The 23,439-nt window shown below is 46.9% G+C and overlaps 1 protein-coding gene across 1 annotated transcript; it reads right to left on the minus strand.

The window, feature by feature from the left end:
- Positions 1-208: 208 nt before the first annotated feature.
- Positions 209-20,654, minus strand: CNN2 (calponin 2). Its single transcript, XM_074305232.1, has 7 exons — positions 20,433-20,654; positions 8,443-8,564; positions 7,904-7,970; positions 7,542-7,679; positions 5,513-5,629; positions 3,639-3,785; positions 209-1,609 (listed from the first exon to the last, which is right to left on the minus strand). Exons 1-7 carry the CDS (start codon positions 20,493-20,495, stop codon positions 1,337-1,339), a joined length of 927 nt encoding a protein of 308 aa, XP_074161333.1. The 5' UTR covers positions 20,496-20,654; the 3' UTR covers positions 209-1,336.
- Positions 20,655-23,439: the final 2,785 nt, after the last annotated feature.

Raw genomic sequence — 23,439 nt, forward strand, 5'->3', positions numbered from 1 at the left:
CTATCCAGCAGGTGTTTAATAAATGTTTGCTGAATGAATGAACTAAAGGGAACTGGCAAAGGGAGCTCTTTTGTTTACCCATTAAGTCCCAGAAGCAGACGATTGCCCCATCCCGTGCCCAGTAGCCTCCAACGGCCAGATTCCCCAAGACTCCCGAGTTCGTATCTTGCCTAGATTTCTTGAGCATCAGACACGACCTTCATCTTCATTTCTTAAACAAAGAATGTGTTTTATTGCCTGTGTTCCCACATCACCATTTCACATTATTTCTAGGTCCTTCTCCCAGGCCCCAAGGGCTGATGGGATGACTCTCCCAGGAAAGCCCCCTGAGCCAGGCTGACCTGGCCCAGCCCAGCAGGGCCACTGTGCAGTGTTCAAGAAGGAAGGCAGCTGATCCAGTCTGAACCAAGGCTTTGCCAGGTGGGGAGGGGTGGGGAAGATGCAGGGGCCCAAGGGATTCATTCCCTGGGTTGTGATGGGGCTCAGAGAGGGAGGGTTAGAGCTGCTAACTTTCCTTTTCAGAAATACAAAGTAGCTTCTTTTATTTGGAGTCTTTCTCCTTACATTAAGTTAAAACCAGACTGGTCCCTTACTAGATTAAGGAGGTTTTGGTTGAAAGGTTGGCTGGGGGTCCCTTGGAAATGGTCCTCCCTGCTCCTGTGGGAAAGGGAACAAGTGGAGGAAAAAGAAAGGGAGTGGGTGCTCTTTCCCCTCCCCCCTTTGAAAAATGAAACATCATTTTTCAACATCTTTTGACAGGGATGAGGAAACCACCAGCCAACCTCATAAGCAGGAAGCTCAACATTGACAGGAAACCCTATGGTGGCCCTATTTTCCCCCTCCTCCCTCCAAAACCTTCATCTGCAGGACCCAGGGCTGAGCCAAAGCGGGGTCAGGAAGAGGGGGGGAGACAGCTTGGTCCAGGCAAGGAATGAGCAGGACTGGTCCTTCATAATCCCCCAGCCCCACTCACACCCCTGCAGAGCTGAAGAGAGAGAGGGCCGAGGGACTTCTTGCCCACCCACCCAGATTTCCAGGTCTGAGAACCTGGCACTCTGCTCAAGAGATGAGACACTCAAATACACAGAATTGACCAACATCAGTGCAGGAGGGAGCCCTTTGACAGCCAGGCCTGGCCCCTCATCTGACAAATAGAGAAACGAAGGCCCAGAGATGGGGAGAGATGTGGCTGAGACCACAGGAGGAGTCAAAGAGAGAGCTCAGACAGGAACAAAATTCTTCCAGCACAGGACAAAAACCAGGAGCACAGGGGGTGGTGAAAACAAGAGGGGGAGGATGAGGGAGAGGAAGGCAGGAGGAGGGGGGCCCCATGGACTCAGTACCCTTCCTCTTCCCGGTAATAGTGGTACTCGGGGGGTTCCACAGAGCTGGGGCTGTCACCCGGGCCCACCGCTGGCCCATCTCCACTGGGACCCTGGGGACAGTATTTGGGATCGTAGATCTGCCGTCCCAGCCCGAACACCTGCCCGCTTTGGTTGGCACCCTGGGTATAGCCCATCTGCAGAGACATGGAGGTGTTGTCACACTTGTCTGTGCCCATCTTGGTGTCATAGATGTGCCTCCTGGTGCCAGGGGCTGTCATGCCCACCTGCAAGCAGGAAGGAAAAAGGAATTCAGGCTTCGGAATCCCACAAGTCCCTGGCTCCTTGGCTGGGTCCTCTCCAGCCCAGCCCCCGTCACACAGCCAGGATGTGGGAGGCCCAGCCTTGGTCCTAACTCCACTGCTGACCTGCCGATACTCCCTCCAGGTCCAGTCCCTCCAGGCTTTACATCACTTTCTGGCATCTCCCCTTTCTAAGCATTTGTACAAGCTGTTCCCCATGCTTGGTATGCTTTCTCTCCTCTCCCTTCTGGCTCTTCCTTTCTCTGGTTTCTTCAAAACTCAGGCAAGTCTTACCTTCTCCAGGAAACCTTGCTCTGATCCATCTTTCCTGCCCCCAGGGTCTTTACCTTCCTCTAGTGCCTTTCCTACAGAGATGGTCTTTGACCCTAGCTGCTTCTGTCTTGAAGGTAGGTAGTTATATATATATTTCCTTCTTAGAATGTAAGTTTTTTTTTTCTTTGTATCCCTGTCACTTAAGAACTGTGTCAGCAATTAATAAATTGCCTTATTAACACAGTTCCCTCCCAAATCTGACTCTGTTTTTCAGGGCTCCCCCTTCCCTTGGCTTCTTCTGATCCAGCTCTTTGGAAATTCTGGGCTCTAAGGTGATTTCTTAGGGGTGCAATGGCTAGACTTGGGAAAACCCCAGTTCTAATTCTGTCATTGACACTGGGGCCAGTCTCTGAAACTTCTTAGTTTCCTCTCCTATAAGATCAGCCTAACACTAGCATCTACCTCACAGATTGTTGTGCAGAACAAATAAGATTATATCTACCAGGTCCTTAAAGAATGAATAAATGTTGACTATTAATATTTCTGCCATAATAGTCTAAACTTTTAACTTAAGTTCTAAACTTTAAGGACTCTTCTAGTTTCAAAATACTATGTTCTAAGACCTATTTCAGTTTTGATATTCTATATTTTATGTTCTAAAGGTCCTCCCAGTTCTGACATCTGGGTTCTAAGGGTCTTCCAAGCCTTGATTTTCTGGGTTCTAAAAACCCTCCAGCTTTGTCATTTTATGCTCTAAAGGTCCTCTCAGTTCTGACATTCTGTGATCTAAGGGCCTTTGCAGCCTTGACATTGTCTGTTCCAAGGACCTTCCCAGTTCTGATATTCTAGGGTTCAATAATAAGCTGATATGAATGTAGCACTTTATGAATTGTTGCTTTCATTATCATACTGGCACGCCAAAACTGACACAAAACTTCACACCCATTTACCAGATGTGGAAGCTAAGGCCCAGATAAGACAGTGACAGAGGCAGGGTTCCTCCCAGACTTCCTGGTTCTGAATTCAGCTCCGGGAGCTTGTAAGCTGTGACTGTGTGAGTCCCTGTTGCTCTGCTCAGTTACTTGGTAACTGAGGGGTTTGATCTCAGCTGTGGGGTGTAGAGCATCCCTACCCCCCACTTGAGGAAACAAGAGCTGGAGGGAGTGCCTGCCATCAAAGAACCAGCTCTAACCAGCCCAGCAGCTTAGAGAGCTCAGCTTTATTCTCACTCTAACTTTCATCCCTTCTTAAAGGGAGAGAAACCAGTCTGGAAGCCTCAGCCTCCAGTTCTCACTCCCAAGTGCACAGACCCAAGGCTGGAATGCTCCATGGGAAGAGAAGAGTTCTTTTGGTCACAGAATGTCAGAGCTGAAAAAGACCTTAGGGACTCTCTAGTCCCTTTTTATATATTTGAGAAAACTGAGGCACAAGAGGGGAAGGGGCTTGCTGAAAGCCCCTTTGTAAGTAACTAAAATTGGGTTCTTTGACTTCAAATCCAACTCTTTTCCTGCTCATCTTCTCTAAGACCAGCTGCCACCTTTGTTTTATAACTCAAGGTCATACAGTGAGTCAAAGTCATAGTAAAGACCCCAAATCCAGGGCTCCTTGCATGCCATAGTGTTTCCTGTAAGAGGTTGGAGGTCTAGAGAGCTCAGAGCCCATCTTGGAACTCACCTGGGCTTTAACCCTTGTACCGCCCCACCCATAAGGGTTCTCTCTCATTTCTGATGCTCCCACTCACCTGACTGGCACACTTGTTGGTCCCCATCTGCAGGCTGATAGTTGAGTGGTCCATCGGGGCCAGAATCTGGTTCTTAGGGTCATACAGGTGTCTCCGGGTCCCATAGGCTGTCATGCCTGACTGGCTGGCACATTTATTGGTGCCCATCTGTGGTCAGAAGGAGGTAGGGTCAGTGAGGTGCCAGTGGTCCATCCTCTGCTGCATCAAATCTGGGGTTCAGACTCTTGACGGAGGCCCTGTGGGCTTGTCTCCCACATCAGAGCCATGATTAACTTTTGTGCCTGGAATTGTGGCAGAATTCCCAGGAGAGGGGAGGTATCTGACTGTCAGACAGGGTCTGGTCAGAGCAAGATGGGGAAAGCACCCAGGCAGATTGCTTGGGCAGCATGTTCAGTATTCCTCTGTACTCTTTCCTCTTTCCTCCTTCCCTCTTTCTTCTTCCCTCCCCCTACTCCTTCTCCTTCCTCTTCTTTTTCCTCCCCCTCTCACTGTGTGTCTCTCTGTCTCTGTCTCTCCCTCCTCTCTCCATCTCCATCTCTCTGTCTCTGTCTCTCTCACACACATACACTCACTCCACAACTCCATCTGAAACTTCCACTGAAAATCTCCCAACCTAACCTCGCCCTGGGTACCATTTAACCTCACCTTAAGTAGCTCCCTCTTCCCTTTCCCCCAGAACACTCCCCCATCCCCCTTGGGACATTACTCCTATCTCTCTTCCTCCTCTGAAACATTCTCCTTACTCCTGAATATTTCCCTGCTTCACCTCCTTTATTCTCACCCTCAGCTCTCCCAGGAAACACACTGCCTCCTTCCTGTTACTAGGAAGGAATATTGCTGATAAATGCCTTCCCTTCATATATTATCTCTCTCAAAGGAAAATTTGAATTTTCAGGGGGCAACGCTGAACTCAAAGGAATGTTGGCCCAATCATGGCATTTCATGCGCTGTGGGTGAGATTTGGAAGTGGGAAAGAGGGAGAAATGTGGCATTCTTTGGACCCTTCAAATCCAGGCTCCTAAGGATTATAAATCAAGCTGAAGTTTACACATAGGTACCAAGCTTGAGAAGGAAGGAAGGAAATGAGGCCATTGGGCTATCCAGAGATTGGTGATGTCTGTCTCTGTTCAGCAGAAGCAGAGCTGAACTCTCTCAAAAAGTCTGGATTCCCCGGGCCCATGTCCCCAAGCTCTGCTCCAAGCAGAGCTCCAAGATTGGGAGACTGGGCACCCAATTAGGGAGACTTGTCTCTTTCTGTGTGTCTTTCTCCTCTCTCTCTTCTCTTCTCTTCTCTTCTCTTCTTCTCTTCTCTTCTCTTCTTCTCTTCTCTTCTCTTCTCTTCTCTTCTCTTCTCTTCTCTTCTCTTCTCTTCTCTTCTCTTCTCTTCTCTTCTCTTCTCTTCTCTTCTCTCTCTCTCTCTCTCTCTCTCTCTCTCTCTCTCTCTCTCTCTCTCTCTCTCTCTCCCTTACCCCTTTCTCTTTCTCTCTTTCTGTCTCTAGGGATATTTTCAACATTCACTTTTTTATATTTTTTATTAAAGCTTTTTATTTTTCAAAACATATGCATGGATAATTCTTCAACATTAACCCTTACAAAACCCTGTGATCCAATTTTCCCCCTTGCTCCACACTCTCTCCTAGATGGTAAGTGGTCCAATATAGGTTAAACATGGTAGAAATATATCAACATTCACTTTTGATAAGATTTTGAATTCCCAATCCCCCTCCCACCTTGTTTCCCTTTCCCCTCTCCAGACAGCAGGCCATCTGATATAGGATACAGGTGAGCTTTATTCTAAAGGCCCTCCCAGCTATGATGTAGGAGCCCCCCTCCCAAAAAGGCAGTAGGTGCTGCAGACTAGGCCCATCTCATACCTGGAGGCCAATGACACACTGCCCAGCTTTCAATTTAGCATCATCAAAGTTGCGTTCTTGCTTCTCTGAGTACTTGACTCCAATGTCCACGCCACTCTGTAGCCCTTTTGTCTTAGCCTGGTCAGGAGGAACAGAGATAAAGAAGAGGGATTAGGAAAGGGGATTTAGGAGAGATCAAAACCTCGCAAACTCCAATCTCAAAACTCAAAGCAATCCTCTTCCATGTCCTGCTCCCAGCTCAGAAAAAGTAGGAAGAAGACTTCCTCCTTCAACATTCTGGCTTTTAATGCCGGAACACAGAATGGCAGAAAGGCTTTGGAAATAGGACACAGAATGTTAGAGTTGAAAGAACTTTAGGACAAGGAATATCAAGAGTGAGAAGGACTCAGAGCATGAGGCAAAGAATGCCAGAGCTGGAAGAACATCATCATGGAACATCATAGCTGGGAGGGCTTTTAGAATAGACAAAGTCATTTGTATCCTAGATTACATGGCTGGCGCCTTGGAAAGGGGAAAGGGAAACAAGGTGGGGGGATTTGGAACTCAAAATCTTATAAAAAGTATAATGTTGAAAATATCCCAAGAGAGAGACAGAGACACAGACAGACAGAGAGGGACATAGATAGAAAGGGGGGAAGAAAAAAGGAAGACACACAGAAAGACACAGAGATATATGTACAGAGAGAGACAGAGACAGAAACAGAGACAGAGAGAAAGGGGGGAAGAGAAAAGGAAGACACACAGAAAGACACAGAGACATAGAGAGAGGGGAGAGAGACAGAGAAAGAGAAAGAGACAGAGAGACAGTCAGACAGACAGTGAGAGGGGGTGAAAGACCCAACCTTAGAACACAAGACACAGAATGTCAGAGTTGGGAGGGCCCCTAGTATTCTCAGTTCTAACGTTCTGTGTTCTAAGACATCTTCCAGATTTGAATCTCTATTCTAACAGTCCTTTAGAATATCTGAGTTAAGCAGGTTCTTAGAACAGAGCTAGGAGGAACCTTAGAACACAAAATGTTGTGGATGGGAGAGGACTTCAAACACGGAACACTTTATTCTTATCTTTTAAAAAAAAACAACATAGCTAATACACAGATAAATTTTGCATGACTTCATATTTATACTGGGTCCCATATTGCTTGCCTTTTCAATGGATGGGAGAGGGCCTGGAAGGAAGGAGAGAATTTGGAACTCAATATTTTTAAAATGAATTAAAAACAATTTTAGATACCATCTAATTCAGTGATATCAATTCTCTTCAACTTAACTCATTAAACATATACCTTCTGTGTATCAAACCCTGACCTGGGGGGAGAAACTGAGATCAAAATAAGACAAGATCCCAGACTCCAAAGCATCGACAACCCAGTTGGGAAGATTCCAAGACCACATAGGTAAGCAGAATATCCATAGATAATAAATAATTAGTGAATTAGTGAATAAATAATGAATATACTAATAATTTCAATTTCTCAGAACTGCCTCTTTTGACTTGGGAGTCAGTCTTATAATGTAACTTGAAGTGATCAATCATTCTGACAGTGTTCTCCTTTATGGTGAGGAAAGTGAATCAAAGATGAAAGCATCTGTTCCTGTCCCAGAACTCTGGTCCTGTCCCTCCTCCCAGTAACCCCTGGGGTTTGAAACAATCGCTTCAGAACTATTCCCAAAGACTGGAGAACATCCATACTGTCCTGGATCCGTGGGTTTTCATGGGAAAACACTCAGACCCCGAAACTGATTGTACTGTAATCCACTTTTCCCTTTCCTTCCCACTTAAGATCTGTGCAGAAAATCTCTATCTTTCCTGCAACAGAAGGAGGTTTCCTGCCCAGGAAAACTTTGTGTTTGCAAGCTTATTCCTCAGTCTGAAAGAAACCTAGATCCAAGCCAGTAGCTTTCCCCAGGCCAGGACTTTTTGTCACTTGCCCTCTGCCTTTCCGGTACCTCTCATGTCCTTAAGCAGGAGCAAAGGCAAAACCCATTTAGACCCAGATTGTGCTGCCCTGGGGTGGGGGAAGCCTTACCTTGCCGGCCAGTGCCAGAAGTGACACCTGAACCTGGGTCATATTCCCACTTTCAAAGAGGTCGTTGGCTTCAAAGAGATCCACAGGGTTCATGCCATAGTTGACCATGGCCTTGATGAAATTAGAGAGATTCTCCAGCTGATCAGGAAAAGGAAGAAGCAGAAGATAAGAAACGGCTGAGCAGAGTTCTGGCTCCCCAGCTGGTCATTTGAGCCGGCCCCCTTTTTCTCTGCCCTTTTGCTAGGGCACATTTGTTCTAAGCTAGAGGTCATCCTTCCTTGAAGGGGGAGGGAATGGTCAGGACAAGTAACTGGGTCACTAGTCCCTCTCTCTCCCCTAGGTATGCCCCAGGACCAACTCACCTGATGCCAGTTCTGTTGTGAGCGATTAATCTTGGGCACGGAGCCAGGCTGCAGCTTGTTCATGAGACTGGAGGGATAGTGCCAGGAGAGCAGTAAAAAGGAAAGAGAAATAGTGATACTATGAGTGCCTATCCTAGCAGGCATTATTGTAAGCTAAGGGTCCCCCCAGCTCTGACACCCTGGGTTCTAAGGGCCCTCCCAGCTCTGACATCCCAGGTTCTAAGGGCCCTCCCAGCCCTGACATCCAGGGTTTTAAGGACTCTCCTCTCTGTGACAATTTCCAAATGTTCCAAGATTCTTCCTAACTCTGATAGTTTGTGTTCTAAAGAACCTCCCAGACCTTTTTCTCTTTTCTGTTGGAAAGTTCCTCCCAACTATGATGTTTTTCTAGATCTGATAAGTCTACGATTCCAGGTCAGAGGCAGGCAAGTGCTAGAGTTGCAAATCCCTCTCCAAGGTACTCTTATCATCTGGGATAGGAATGGGGACAGCAGGCCTCCCCCTCTCTCCAATGCCCAAGCCCTAGTGTGCCTACTCACGTGCATAGGATGATGCCATCTTTGAGTCCCTTCTGGAAATCTGGCCCGATGCTCAGTTCTGTGAGACCCTCAATCCAGCCCCTCAGCTCTCCTTCCATCTGTGGGTCATACTTGGACTGGAGCTGAGAAAGTCCCAGGCCATACTGTTAGGACTACATCTGGCCCCAGAGCATGGGGGAAAAAATGATATTTTCCGACCCATCCTTTGCAAGATGCTCAGGTAAACCTCAACTAGTTAGGGTCTCAGTTTCCCCATTTGAAAACTGAAGGGATTGGAGTCCTGACCTAAAAAATCCCTTATAGTTCTAAATTTATGTTCCTATTAACTAAGTCCTTCTTGCCCTGGCTCCAAATATCTCCACCAACCTAGTAATGTCCTTGGCAATGGAAAGAGTCCTGAATTTAGTCAAAGGATCTGGGTTTGAATTCTGCCTCTGTCACATACTTTCCACCCTCCCGGTCACACAAAATGATGTACTCCAATTGTCTGGATCTCACTTTTCTATGTAACGAGCTGGCCAGATTAGATGAGATTTAATACAAAATCTTTGCATTCGACTCCATAAACATGTATCAAGGACTTCTATGTGCTAGGCATAAGGCTAAGCTTATGTCCCCCCGGGCTCCCAAACTAAGAGGCAGAGGATAGGAGGCCAGATACCAACGACAACTTTGCCACTTCCTGCCTGAGTCACTTTGTTTAGGTCCCTTAATCTCCCTGGGTCAAAATTTCCTGGTCCTTCCTATGGTGTCTCAGGTCTCTCCCTGCTCTATACTTATGATCTGATGGATACAGATTAGTCCAAACCCAACCCCTCCTCCCTTCAGCCCTCACTGGCCAGTAGTTTCATTACTCAGGAAAAACAGAGAGGAGGAGGGCAGAAAGGTTTCATGGAGGAAGTAGCCCCTGAGTTGAGTCTTTCCCAGAAGACAAGGACTCAGATAGGCAAGCAGGGAGGAACAGCACATTCCCATTGATATAGGGGCCAGAGAGGCCAGAAGTACAGAGTTTGGAGGTGTCATTGTTCAATTGGGGTGCAATATAGAGAGCTTGATAGTATGGAGTAAGTCAGAAAGGGAAATCAGGTCCTAGAGGACTGTAAATTCCACGCGAGGGTATTTGTCATTCCTTTTTGGAGACAACAATAGGAAGCCATGGAAGGTTTTTGAGTAGAGAAGTTAACAGTCAGAACTGTAGTTTAGAAAGATCTTTTTGGCATCCCTAGAGAGGATGAATTATCAAAGAAAAAACCAAAGTGGGAAGACCAATAGGAAGCTTTTATAGTAGCCTTGGAGATAGATGCTCAAACTATGAATGAGAGTGATGGTCTTGTCAGAAAGAGATGGATGGATAGAAGGCATGCTATGGAGGTGGAGTTAATGCCAAAGCTTTTGTCTGTTTCCAGTTTTCCTGGAGAAAGATGAGGCTGCCTGGTCACCTGGGACAAAGAACAATCTGCTACTTATTCTCTGTATGATATGCACCAAGTTACTTCCCCCCTGGACTTCAGCTTCCTCATCTGTCCAGTGAGGGGGGTTGGATGACATGATCTTGAAGTTCCCTTCCAGCTCTGCATCCCGTGACTTTAGAGCAACTAATACTCATTACAATTTCTTGTCCATCTATATGGCTCAGCTCTTTACAAAATCCTTTCAGACTTGCTGACCACTTCCGAGTCCATTCTGTCTCTCACATTCAACTGCTCAGAACAGGACTATGGAGAAGGCAAGGACGAGATTATCCTGCCCATTTTACAGATCATTTTACAAATCAAGATTCAGAGAGGGGAAATGGGGAAATCGATTTGATCAAGGTCACCAGGCTAATTAGTGGTGAAGGAGGAAGAGGGAGAGGCAGTTGAGTGGAAAGGACATCAGAATCTAGACCCATGGGAGCTCAAAGCTGGGAAGGGCCTCCCAGCACTTACTTAGTAGTATACCCAATGAATAAATGTAGTCAACAAACCTAACTTAATTGATCACTATGATAAAATGTGTGCTAAGGACACAAAGAAAAGCCAAAAGTGAGCTTTTGTCTTTATATATCTAGTGTACCTAGTGCAGTGCCCAGTACAGAGCAATAACTTGGGAAAAAAAAAAAAGTTTGCTGAATTGAATGAAACAGGAACTTCTTCAATAAATAACATCCTGGGCAAGTGATTGATTGTTCAGCACCTTCTTGGATACCCCCAGTGACAGGGAATTCTCTACCTTAAGAGGTGTTCAATTCTAACTTTTGGGCAATACTATCAAGAATTTCCTTTCAAAGAGTCAGAATCTGCTTCTCTGAAATTCCCTCCCCCCCCCCAATATCTCCTAGTTCAATTGACCAAGATGCATTTTTGAAACGCTGAGACCAAGCAGAATTCTCCAGCTCCATCAGACCACTGAGACCTTGGACAACTTAACGTCCTGGTCCGTGGATGTCAAGCCTTGCAGATAGTGATGCTGACCTTAGTTTAGTCACGGACTAGTGGGATGCACTGGATGGCTGCACTCATGCCTTCCAACCCTCCAAGTCTGAGATTCTGAGAGACAAGAGAACCGGATGCAATAATTGCCGGCTCTGTCTGGAAACTCGTTCCTGAATCTCTGGAGTCCTTCCCCATATTCCACCATGCCACAAGGAAGACCTGATTGATCCATGGACGAAGCAATCCTCTTTATACCTGAGTACCCGGGTATGGGTCTAGCCATGAGGAGAAAGTGGGTTCTGAGACCTGGGAAGGGGGCCCTGGAGGAGCAGGGGAGGAGGCTCCCAAATTGGGCCCCACTTCCTGATCTCCACACAAAAAAGCTAAGAAAGCTGATTTGGGCCTGAAGCTACTTCGAGTCCAGCGATACATAAACTACCTAGATTTCAGGATCCCCCTGATACTCGCAGGACTATGAAGCTCAGATGTCACAGGGGAGGGAGCCTAGGGACACTGAGTCAGGAACTCTGGGGGTCCATGAGGGCATGACAGGGTCGAGAAGAGAGTAATGAACTTGCAATATTTTGAATTCTGCCAGCTATAAAATGGGGATAATAATAACAAGTGCTTTACAATCTTACTTACAAGCTTACTACAATCTGGTAAGGATCAAATGAGATAATAATTGTAAAGCACTTGGCCTATTGCTTAGTATACAATAGGTGCTATATAAATGGTAGCTTTTATGTTAGCACTTATTTATCACCTGCATGGCTTTGAACAAATGATCTAAGCTTTCCAAGTCTTAATTGCCTCATCTGAAAAAAAAAATTAATTGGACCAGAAGACCTTTGAATCCCCTTCTCTAAAGCTAGTATGTAGTTGAGGTTTTATTGGAACAAAGGTCTTTCCAACGGGGCCTATGCCCAGCGCTCTATCCACCTACACAAGCTGGTCAAGAGTCCTGGATTTGAGTCTTGACTCAGCTGCTTAGTGTGATTCCGAAAGAGTCAGTTTCCCCCTCTGTAATATGGAGAGAGACATTCCATGTCCAGTTTATTCTTTCCATGTTCTCACCCAGAGTAAGTCTTTCTCAGTTTTTCAGCTATAAAATCAAGATGGTTGGACTAGTGGCCTTTAAGATCCCTTTTTGAGTCCAAGTTTGTAATCCTGGTCTTTAGTTTCCTTCTCTGTAAAATGGTGTAGACCAGCTATTAAAACCGATTCATTTTTTATCTCTCAGATGAGTTAATCATTGCTACAAACCCCAGGACAGGAAAGAAATGCGGAGAGGGATGGTCCGTAGGTTTTCTCTGCTTCTCTCTGACTCTCCTTAGCATTCAACCAGATTTTTGGATCAAAATAATACACACACACACACACACACACACACACACACACACAATTTTTGTATGTATATGTGTGTGTGAAAGAGAGAGAAGCAGAGACAGACAGAGATAGAGAGAGACAGAGAAAAGAGAGAATGCTTTACAGTTTATAAATTCTGTGATCAAAACCATAGCATGACTTTTGTTTTTCTTCCCAGGTTATTTTTACTTTCTGAATCCAAGTCTTCCTGTGCAACAAGAAATTTGGTTCTGCACACATATATTATATCTAGAATATACTATAACACATTTAACATGTATGGGACTGCCTGTCATCTAGGGGAAGGGGTGGAGGGAAGGAGGGAAAATTCAGAATAGAAGTGAGTGCAAGGGATAATGTTGTAAAGAATTACCCATGCATATGTACTGTCAAAAAAGTTATAATTATAAATTTGTAAATTATAAAATTAATAAAAAATGTTAAAAAAAATAGCATATATATATTCATATATACACCCCCACAGGTATATATGAGGGAGAGAGAGTATGCTTTATGGTTTATAGAATCTTGAATCAAAATCCTAGCATATTTGTTTGTATCCACATATATATTTGAGAGGGAAAGAGTACTTTATGGTTTATATGCTTTACATACAATGGAGGAAATGCAAGAACTGCTGTTATGAAATAAGGAAAATGAGGAAAGGGACTTGTCCACAACTAATACTAAGTGGCAGAGATGGAATCGGAAACCAGGTCACCTCTCACTCTGGGTTCAGTAACCTTTCCATTAAATTATATTGACTCCTCTCTCTTCTCTGACATTGCCCTTCTCCAGTGCAGACCCACATCTCCACATATGGATAACTGTAATGTGCTTTGGGTGGGTCTGCGCAAGTCAGTCCCTACTCCACGCATGCTCTATTCACAAGTCAAAATGACTTGCCAAAGTTTGGACTGGCTCATCTCCATACTCCATAAAATCCAGTGGTTGCAGTAACCTCTAGAATCAAATACAAAATCAAACACACCTCTCATACCTATCAGATTGGCTAATAAAACAGAAAGGGAAAATAACAAATATTGGAGAATTTGTGGTAAAACTGGGTCTGGGACACTATGTGTTATTGATAGAAATGTGAACTGATCCAGTCGTTCTGGAGAACTATTTGGAACTATGCCTAAAGGACAATAAAATTCTGTATATTTTTTGATCCAGCAATACCATTATAGTAGGTTTTTATTCCAAAGAGATCATAACAAAGGGAAAAGGACTCCATGTGCAAAAAGATTGATATAACAGATCTTTTTTTGTGGTGGCAAAGAATTGGAAATTGAGAGAATGTCCATTGATAGGGGAATGGCTGAACAAGCTGGGGTATATGAATATAATGAAATAGTATTGTGCTTTAAGAAATGATGAGCAGGTGATGGAAAATGCTATCCACATCCAGAGAAAGAACTATGGAGTTTCAACACAGATTGAAGCAAGTTGTTTTCACTTTTTTGTTCTTTTCTTTTTTTATTCTTGTGATTTTTTTCCTCCTTTTGTTCTGATTCTTCTTTCACAACATCAATAATGTGGAAATATGTTTAATATTACTGTACACATATAACCTATATCAGATCGAGAAGGGGTGAGGGGACGGAGGGCGGTAAAAATGTAAATCAAACATCTAAAAGTAGATATCAAAAATTTTTTAAAAAGAAATGATGAGCAGGCAGATTTCAAAAAAACCTAGAAAGACTTACATGAACTGATGCTGAGTGAAATGACAGACCCAGGAGAACACTACCCACAGTAACAGAAACACTGAGTGATAATCAACTTTGATAGACTTAACTCTTCTCTGCAATACAGTGACCCAAGACAAGTTCTAAAAGACTAACGATAGAAAATGTTATCCATATTCAGAGAAAGAACTATGGATTCTGAATGCAGATTGAAACATTCTTCATGTTTTGTTTTTTCTTTCTCATGGTTTCTCTCTTTTGTTCTGCTTCTTCATGACATGACTAATGTGGGAATATGATTTAATATTGATACATCTATAGTCTATATTATCAGATTGCTTAATTAAGCAATGATGAGGGAGGAAGAAAAATTAGAAGCTCAAAATTTTATAATAATGAACATTGTAAACTACCTTAATGTGTAATTGGGAAAAATTAAATAATTTTTACCAAAAAATTAGAAATCAAATACAAAATCTGGCATTAAATTTTTTTTTTAATCACCCAACCCTTTCCTCTCCCCACCTACTTTCCAGTTTTCTCACACCTTTCATCCTTCTGCATTCTCTTCATTCTTATGACTTCTCTCCTCAAACAAGATACTCCATCTCTAGAGTCTGGGCATTTTCACTGGCTCTGCCCCATGTCTAGAATTCTCTTTCCTCATCTTTGCCTCCTGGGCAAAAATGTCCCAGCTAGAAGGAAGCCCTTTTTCCAATCCCTCTTAATTTCAGTGACTTTCCTCTGTAAATTATTTTCTGTTTTATCCCATCTACAACTTGTTTGCATATAATTATTTATACGCTGTATATCAATATATATTTTCCCCTTTAGATGTGAGCTCCTTGGGCACTGCCTTTTGCCTCTTTTTGCATTACCAGCACTTAAAGTGGTGAAGCACATGTAATCAAGAAGACCTGAATTCAAATCCAGCCTCAGACACTTACTAGCTGTGTGACCCTGGGCAAGTCACTTAATCCTGTTTGCCTCTGTTTCCGAATCTGTCAAATGAACTGAAGGAAATGACAAACTTCTCTCATTACTTTGCCAAGAAATCCCTAAACAGAGTCACAACTGAAACTGAGCAACAACAACACATGGTAGGTGCTTAATAAATGTTTATAGACTGAACTGACTGACTGATTACTGGCCCTACCTTGTTCTTCTCTAATATGACTGCTTCTATCTTTCCATTCATCTCATCCTCTATTTCCCTTTGGTACTCTACTATTCAGCTACACTGTCCTACCAGCTGTTCTTCACAAGATACAATCCATTTCTTTACTCCATGCATTTGTACTGAATATCTCTTCATCCTGACAATGTTTTCCCTCCTCCCCATCAATGCTCAACTCTCCTCTGGGAGCTCAAATCTCACCTTTCAAGGATGCTTCCCTGTAGCATCTCCCCTAGGAGATCATCCTCCATTTACAGAGCATCTACTTTGTATGACTATAACTATTTGCATGTTGTTTCCTGCATTAGACAGTGAACTCCCTGAAGGCAGGCAGAGACAATGTGATTACCTTCCCTGGTACCCCAGAGCTTAGAACAGTGCTACTTAATGAATGCTAGCAGAGTCACTGGCTGACAGATTTCTTCCCCTCCTGGACTTCCCAAAGACCCAGCAGTCTCTGGACAAAGTCTTTGAAGGAAAACTGGATCCTGCCCCACTCTAGGCCCACAAAGGTAGGTGGATATGAGCTTTTATAGGGAGGCAGTAGACAGGGCTGGAGTGTAATTCCTGCTCCCACCTCCACAAAGGAATCAGGAAGGGGAGAAGGCTTGAGGGAGGGCTAAAGATTTGCTCCAGAATGTTGAAGGAGGCTGGGGACAGAGGGCCGAGGAGGGATTGGGCTGCAGACAGCTCTGTGAACAGCTCTGGTCATAGCAACAGACACAACATCCCTTCCTCCTCTCCAAACCACAGACCCCACTCCAGTATTCTGAGACAGCCTTCCTTGGGGCCCTTGGTCCAACAGCCAATCCTTCTCTTTCTTCATGGGTTTGTCCCTTTGGGTCATACGGTTTCACGGTTAGAAGGGACCTCAGAAATCATCTGTTGAATTAGAATCCCCTCCACAACTTCCCCGACAAGGGATCATCCAGCCTTTGCTTCAAGACTTCCAGAGGAGGAGAATCCTGGACTCCAGGCCTGGTGGTTTGGATCCTGGACCAGGCCCAAGCCTCCTCTGGACTCCAAGCTATTCCTATACCCGGTGCCTCCCCTTTCTCCCCATCTCAGAAGCTGCAGTCTGGCTCCTTGGGATCCATTTCTCTACACCCTCTCCCCTCCCCACAGCACCTCTAGGATCCTCAGGCTTTCTCCTTGGGATCCGACCCGCCCACAGATTCTTTTGTCACCACAAAATGCCAAGAATGCGCTGGCTATTTTCTTTGTAAATGAAGAGCAGCTGTTCCCAGAGGTTTACACTCTTTTTGCCAGTAGCCTGACAAGCCCCTTCAAAGCAGTTCGGGAGGGGCTGCCTGAGTGGGCAGAGACACCAGAGTCCAGACCACTCCCAGGCCAATGAGCCCTGAAACCAGCCTCAGTGGGCTCCCTAACACCAACCAAGGAAAGCTGAAGGGTAAGAGAATTCAGGACTGGAAGTGATCTTACAGTCATCATTGAGTCCTGCCCACTCTTTCATCCAGAGGAAGCAAATAATCAATTTGCTTAAAGTTGCACAGCTAACAGTGACAGAACTGCGATCTGAACCCCAGTTCCACGCTGGGGAAACCCCCTTGAGAAACTGAACGTCTCCCTGTGCTGTAAGGGTAAGAGTGAGACTATTTCTGGGTCCATAAGTAGGAGTTCTGCTTGGGTCAAGCCAGTCCCCGCTCCATGTTCCTTCCCCTTCCCTGGATAAATAAAGTTGAGAGCATCCTCTGGAGAAAAGATGGAATATAAGAAATTATCTAATTAACTACTGGCCAGAGGGTCCATCATCCCAAATCCTCTACTACATCATACTTCCAATTTCTCAAACTAATATTTGAGGCACTCCACACTTTTCGTGACACTGTGCCTTTGACTCCCTCCCCTGTTTCATTTTGCCTCTTTTTGTCTCACCAGTACTTAAAGTGGTAAGACATATGGAGCTCTGGGCCTATAATCAAGAAAACCTGGATTCAAATCCAACCTCAGACACTTAGGAGCTGTGTGACCATGGGCAAGTTACTTAATACTGTTTGCTTATTTCCTGATCTGTCAAATGAAGGAAATGACAAACCTCTCCAAGAACTTTGCCAGAAAAATGCCAAATGGAGTCACAACTGAAACTGAAACCTTCAAGGTCTCCCTCAAGTGCCATTGCCTTCAGGCAGCCTTCTCTGTTCCCTCTCATTGGAAGGAACTTCTTCCTTCTTACCAGCCTATCTTTCTCCCTCTCCTAAGGCACTTATCCTACCCCCACATCCCTGTAGTGACAATGTGTCTCAGTCTGCTCTAACCTCTCCCTGCATCCCACATTGAGAGCTTCCCCCAAGGGCAAAGAGCCAGGTCCTGTTAGGTCTGTTGTCCCCACAGTGCCAAGCACAGGGCTGGGCAAACGTGGCTTATTTAGGTTGTTTCCAAGGAGGGCGTGGGGGTAGTTCAGCTGGTTCTAAACAGGTTGTTTCACTGCATCTGAAGAACTTGTGTCTTTACCATAGCTTGGATCACCTTTAACATCATTTTTTTGCAGAAGATTCCATACATTTGGGGGCAGAGATAAGCCTTTGACCTCTATCCTAACTGAGGATACTCTTAGAGGCTGATGAAATATAAGGGAAAGCTAGATTGCTAAAAAGTCCAAAGTGGAAGGATCTTAGAACATAAAACATCAATGGCAGAAAGGAACTTAAAACATTAATAAGTCAGTGTTGGAATGGACTTTAGAACCAAAAATTAGAACTCTCTGATGACGGTAGTCGATAGAAAGTGAGCTCCCCATCACTGGAAGATTTCAAGCAGAGGTTGGCAGGAATGTTGTGGGATGGGACTGAGGGACTGTGGAGTTAGGTGTTAGACTTAAGTATCCTCCCAGCTCTGTGATTTCCAGGAGTCTAAGCTTTTGAATGTTGTTGAAAAGAATGAAGGGATGAATTGTGGGGTGTGGATGAAAGTGAGGGAGAAAGTTTCTAGTCTATACCAACAAAAAACCAAATGACTTTCTGACCCAGTCTGGGCACACTGAGAACTAAGACATCCTCCCCATCGGGTCCTGGCCAGGTCTCCAGATTGCCTAGTTGTTCAGTTGAATGTGAACTGTGTTCATTCATGATGGTTCCCCACACAAAATCTCCTCCAGAAGTGGTTCTGAGTCATGCAAGGAAGCCCTTGAGGTTGGCACAGAACCCTGAGACAAATGAAGTTGGCATCAGAGAGTCCATTCAAAGAAAACGCAGGAAGAGCCCGGCCTGCCACCTTCTGCAACTGCGAAATGGACATTAAAATGTAACTTCTGGGATCAGAGGGTGAAAGAAACTGTGTGGAGATTGGAAGGGAGTCGTCAGAGAATCACAGATTCCTTTGGCATCCAAATTGGGAAGCTCTTAGAACAATAGAAGTGGGAAAGACCTTAGAACATAGAACTCAGAGCTAAAAGGGAATTTAGAACATTGGGGGTGATCTTATATCACAGAATGACAGAGCTGGAGAAGACCTTAGAACATAAAAAAATCAAAGCCAGAAGAGAACTTAGAACATCCTAGCTAACTAGGAGGGACCTTAGAACACAGAAGATCAAAGCTAAGAGGGGCTTAAGAGAACAATATCTTTATTCTATAGAAGAGCAAATTAAGATGCAGAAACAAGGAGTGATTTGCTCAAACCTTATCTACTCTCCCACCCTAGTTCCTGACTTTATACTCCCCTATTCCAGAGGCTAAGAAAGGTCTGTCTGGCCCCTCTTCCCCTTTCTCTAACATTAGTTACATTTTTTCAGGATGGAGAGAAATAGCCCAGGGAAACCAGGTCGTTCTAGGGTGTATCTGAGAGCGGGAACAGTTCAGCCTGGTCCTAGATCTTTCCTGTGGACAGCCAGCAGGGCCAGACATGTCCAAGCAGGCCATCAGGGCTCCCCCAACCCTCTGGCTGGCCTGTGGGCCTTTGCAAGGACTCTGCCAACAGCTATGTTGCCACATTCTGTGGTGCCACTTGAGATGCCCCACTCCTGACTCAACTCCCGTCCATGGAGGTGGGGCGTGATGCAATCCCAGAATGCACCTCAACCAAGCCTCTCCTCCAGAGTTCCCAAGTGGCTCAACATGCAGGTGTGTGTCCATTCACAGCTGGCAGCTGGATGCCTGAGAAACCAATGTCCCTGGAGGCTCTGCACATTTGATTGGAAAGTGGAAATCAAAAGACAACCCCTTTCCTGTTCCCCTTCCCCCCTTAAAGGATGCCCACAAAGCTCCCCAGGCTAGAAATCAGGAGGGCTAGGTCCTAATCCCATCTTTTTCCAATAGGTGTTTTGGGATAAGGCCCACACCCAGTTTCCTAATCTGCAAAATAAGGCAGTTAGTTCAAAACGTCTTCATTCTAGGTTCCCAGCTCTGAAACTTTATAACCTCCTCTTTTCTAGGATTGCGGAATTTGAGGTTTGGGAATTACAGAGCCCAAACCGAGGCCCAGAAAGGGGAGGTTAGGATAAGAGAGCAAAGCAGAGGGAGCAGCTCTGGGTAAATTTAGTCTGGGACACCCTCCCACCCCGGTCCCTTTAAATCTCAGGGAGAGGATAGGGAAGGAGGCTTCTGTCTAAGAAGCGGTGGCTAACTCCACCCACCCCCACTTCCTCTTTTTGAACCCCCTCCTCTCCTCCCCTCCCCCATTAGGTGGCCAGCAGGTGCTGACTTTGGCTAAGGGGAATTCCCCCTTACCCCTCCCACCCTCACCCCCACAACAAATACAAGCACACACACCCTTTTACTGAACGGAGCCAAACGGAAATTATAGTAAGGTGGCTCCGGGACGACAGGGTGGGGCAGCATCCCAGCCCAGTTCCCATCTCCCTTCCCCAGTTCTCCCCTCCCAGCCTCGGGTCCCCCATCCATCCTCTAGTCTCGGGGTAGGATCCTGATAGAATTCCAGAAAGTGTTTCAGCCAGCTTCACTTGACTGACTGCCATCAAGAGATCGTGGCTCTCTGGGGGAGGAAGGGACTCGCCCACGGTCACACAGTGAGTTAGCCTTCCCTAATTCCTCTTGGAAGGCAGGGTTGGGGAAGGAGAAATCCCCAAGAGAGGAACCTCAACTTCAGACGCGGGTACGCGGGTCTCAGCGAGTTTGGAAACCTCTCTCTGCTGGAAGGGAAGGAGTGGGGCTCCAGGACATCAGAGTGAGTCCTGCCCGGGAGCAGCCAGGTCCCCTCCAGGAGATGCTTGGGGTCGGGCCGCGGCTCCTCCGGGGAAGGGCCAAGAAGAGGGAGAAATTGACCAGAAAGTCCCCCCAGGTCTGACGCGGGATAGCCAAGCTCGCCCCCCTCTCCCCGCCCTTTTCTCCATCCCTGCTGGGGTCCTGCTCCGCCACTCACCCGGTTCTTGACCTCGGCGGACAGGCCATAGGACGGACCCTTGTTGAACTGAGTGGAGCTCATGGCGCGGCCGGGTCAAGCCCGAGGAAAGTGACTGACGGGCCGGGAGCGGACGGGCCGGGAGCGGACGGACCGGCTGGACGGAGCGCCACGGACTAGAAGCCGCTCTCTCGGCTCTTTCTGGGTTCCCGAGTTTGGGGCCCGGCCACGCCCCCGGCCGCGGATTGGCCGCGAGTGGAAATGCCCTTATAAGGGCCGAACGCTCCGAATTCCTGCGGGGTGGGAGCTTCCTGAACCCCCCTACCCGCGCCCCAGCCGCCCCTCTGCCCCCTGCCTCCGGGGCGCCTGGCCCGGACCCCTCCCCTCTCTGCCTTTGTGCAGATCCCGCCTCCACCCTCCACCCCCTCCCGCTGGAGTCACCAACCTGGCCTCCCAGAGCTCGGGACCCCAGCCAGGGGCACGCTTACGGACCAGGACTTCCCAAGTCCTCAAACAGTGTCCCCCTGGACATACACCCGACGGCCATCCGCAGGCCCGGTCCGCCCGCCGCCATGGGCAGATGGACACGTCCAGGGGAGTGTTTCACCCAGAAACACACCTGGGCTGGCACCGAGGGACAAACTCGGATGGGCACGGCTAGGCAGAGTGATTGACACATGCACATCTGGATGGCCCGAATAAGCGCACATCTGGTGACAGACACTTCTGCAAGAGCAAACACGGGGATGGGTGCTGTGGATGTGTTGGCCAGATGCACAGACCTAGACTTAAAGCACCGACTGCCCAGAGAGACTGAAAGATCAAACACCTGGAAAGGAAATGCCCGAGCCACGGCCGGCTGACCAGATACCCATCAGGAGTAGGGGGGCGGTGTGTACTTAGTCACACAAGCCTACAGCTAACCTCCCGTGCAGTTTACCCAGTGCTGTGTGTTGCTCTTTAATTGTTTCCAGTGTGGGAACCTTGTCTCCCCAAATCAACCAGAGCCAGCGCTGCCCCTGTCCCCATCCAGCAACTGTTTGCAGATCGGCACTGCTTGCCCTCCCACTGAACACCTCCATTTGTTCTCCTTCCACTCTTCAAGACCCCATTGGGGTTTTCTTGGCAAAGAGCCTGGGGTGTTTGCCATTTTCTTCTCCATTTCATTTTACAGATAAGGCAACTGAGGCAAACCGGGAAGTAGATTTTCTAGGGTCATGCAGCGAGTAAATGTCTAAGACTGGGTTTGAACTTAGATCACTTCAGGACTGGCACTCTATTCACGATGCCCCTTAGCTGTCCTCACTTCTGCATGGGGTTGTTTTCATGTTTTCTCCACCATTAGGATGTGAGACCCTTAGAGACAGAGAACCAGGATTTTCCTTTTTTTTTTTTTTTTTTTTTTGTATCCCTAGCACGATGGCTGGTATACCGCAAGCGCTTAATAAAGGCCTGCTGATTTATTGATTAATTGACCAATAGCCGGGGACACACTCACAGACAGTATCCTGCTCAAGTACTCTGTGTAGATTGGTAGTTATATTCAGATATTCCCATGTTCTCACATGTAGACACATGCACAGAGCTCCCACAACATATGCACACCAACACAAACATGCGAGTGCTTCGTCAGCTCTCCTGCACACGCCGCACTAGCTGGATTCACCTAGCCGGATTCCGAGCCGAGCACGCAGCCCCATCTGTGGGTCTGTGCCTCTCCCTTGAGATAAGAGACCTAGGCTGGAAGTACCTTCCCCAGGATTCCATACTCCTGAGGTCAGGGCTGAGCTGCAGCTTTCACCTCCCCCTTTACTCACTTAAGGGACCTGAGATCCAAGCCATTCTGGGTCTTCCCAGGGCTATGTCCTCTCTCCCCCTCCCCACCCCCATGGCCTGGGAATTCTTAGCTCAGAACTCCCCCAGCCCCTCCCTGGAGCCAGAGCCCCGACCCAAGACTTGGGAGCCCCCGGGCTTCCTGGCTGCCCCAGTGACTCAGATGCCAGGCCAGTGATGTCAGGCCTGAAGAGCTGGCTAGCAGTAGGAAAGAATGTATAAATGAGGTGTGGGGGGAAAGGGGAGGAGAATGGGATGCTCTGGACCCCTTTTACTTCAGAACAAAAGGACCGGCGGCTGTGTGAGCCTCCCACCCAATAGGGAGTCCACAGAGTAAAGTCATGATATAGGAGCTAGCGGACCTAACGGGAGCTGTTTTCCAAAAGCCTGTGTGCAAATTGGGTGTTTGTGATTTGGAGCACGTTTTCCCAGAGGAACAAGGTTAAAAATAAGGGTTGGTTCCCAGAACAGTTTACAGAAGGCCATTGAGAATTATGAAACGTGAAGAATGCAAACACCCCTAGAAAATACTGGAATAGGCCTTCCACACTAATGTCAGGCCCGGGAGAGCTCTCGGGTCACAGAATGTCAGAGACAGGAAGGATCTTAAAATAGAGAATTCAGGCCTGAGAGAGCCCCTAGAACCTAGAATGTTAGAATCTGCAAGGGCCCTTACAACCCAGGATATCAGGTCTGGGAGGACCCTTGGAACAAAGAAGGTTAGGGCTGGGAATGCCCTTAGAACCCAGGATATCAGAGCTGGAAGGGCCCTTAGAACCCAGGAGGTCGGAGCTGGGAGGGCCCTTAGAACCCAGGATCTCAGAGCTGGGAGGGTCCTTAGAACCCAGGAGGTCAGAGCTGGGAGGATCCTTAGAACCCAGAGTGTCAGAGCTGGGAGGGCCCTTAGAACCCAGGATGTCAGAGCTGGGAGGGCCCTTAGAACCCAGGATCTCAGAGCTGGGAGGGCCCTTAGAACCCAGGAGGTCGGAGCCGGGAGGGCCCTTAGAACCCAGGAAGTCGGAGCCGGGAGGGCCCTTAGAACCTGGGATGTCAGAGCTGGAAGGGCCCTTAGAACCCAGGAGGTCAGGGCTGGGAGGGCCCTTAGAACCCAGGAGGTTGGAGCTGGGAGGGGCCTTAGAACCAGGATGTCAGAACTGGGAGGGCCCTTAAAACCAGGAGGTCAGGGCTGGGAGGG

This window comes from Sminthopsis crassicaudata, chromosome 1 (genome assembly GCF_048593235.1).
Source record: "Sminthopsis crassicaudata isolate SCR6 chromosome 1, ASM4859323v1, whole genome shotgun sequence".
In the NCBI taxonomy this organism is placed as follows: domain Eukaryota; kingdom Metazoa; phylum Chordata; class Mammalia; order Dasyuromorphia; family Dasyuridae; genus Sminthopsis; species Sminthopsis crassicaudata.

What these genes read in the sequence shown, in the direction of transcription:
- CNN2 (XM_074305232.1), bottom strand. Translation starts at nt 20,495, where the DNA reads ATGAGCTCCACTCAGTTCAACAAGGGTCCGTCCTATGGCCTGTCCGCC. An exon ending in CACAACAGAACTGGCATCAG is followed by an intron (nt 7,680 to 7,903) that starts GTGAGTTGGTCC and finishes TTTCCTGATCAG; the next exon opens with CTGGAGAATCTCTCTAATTT. An exon ending in TTCTGGCACTGGCCGGCAAG is followed by an intron (nt 5,630 to 7,541) that starts GTAAGGCTTCCC and finishes CCTCCTGACCAG; the next exon opens with GCTAAGACAAAAGGGCTACA.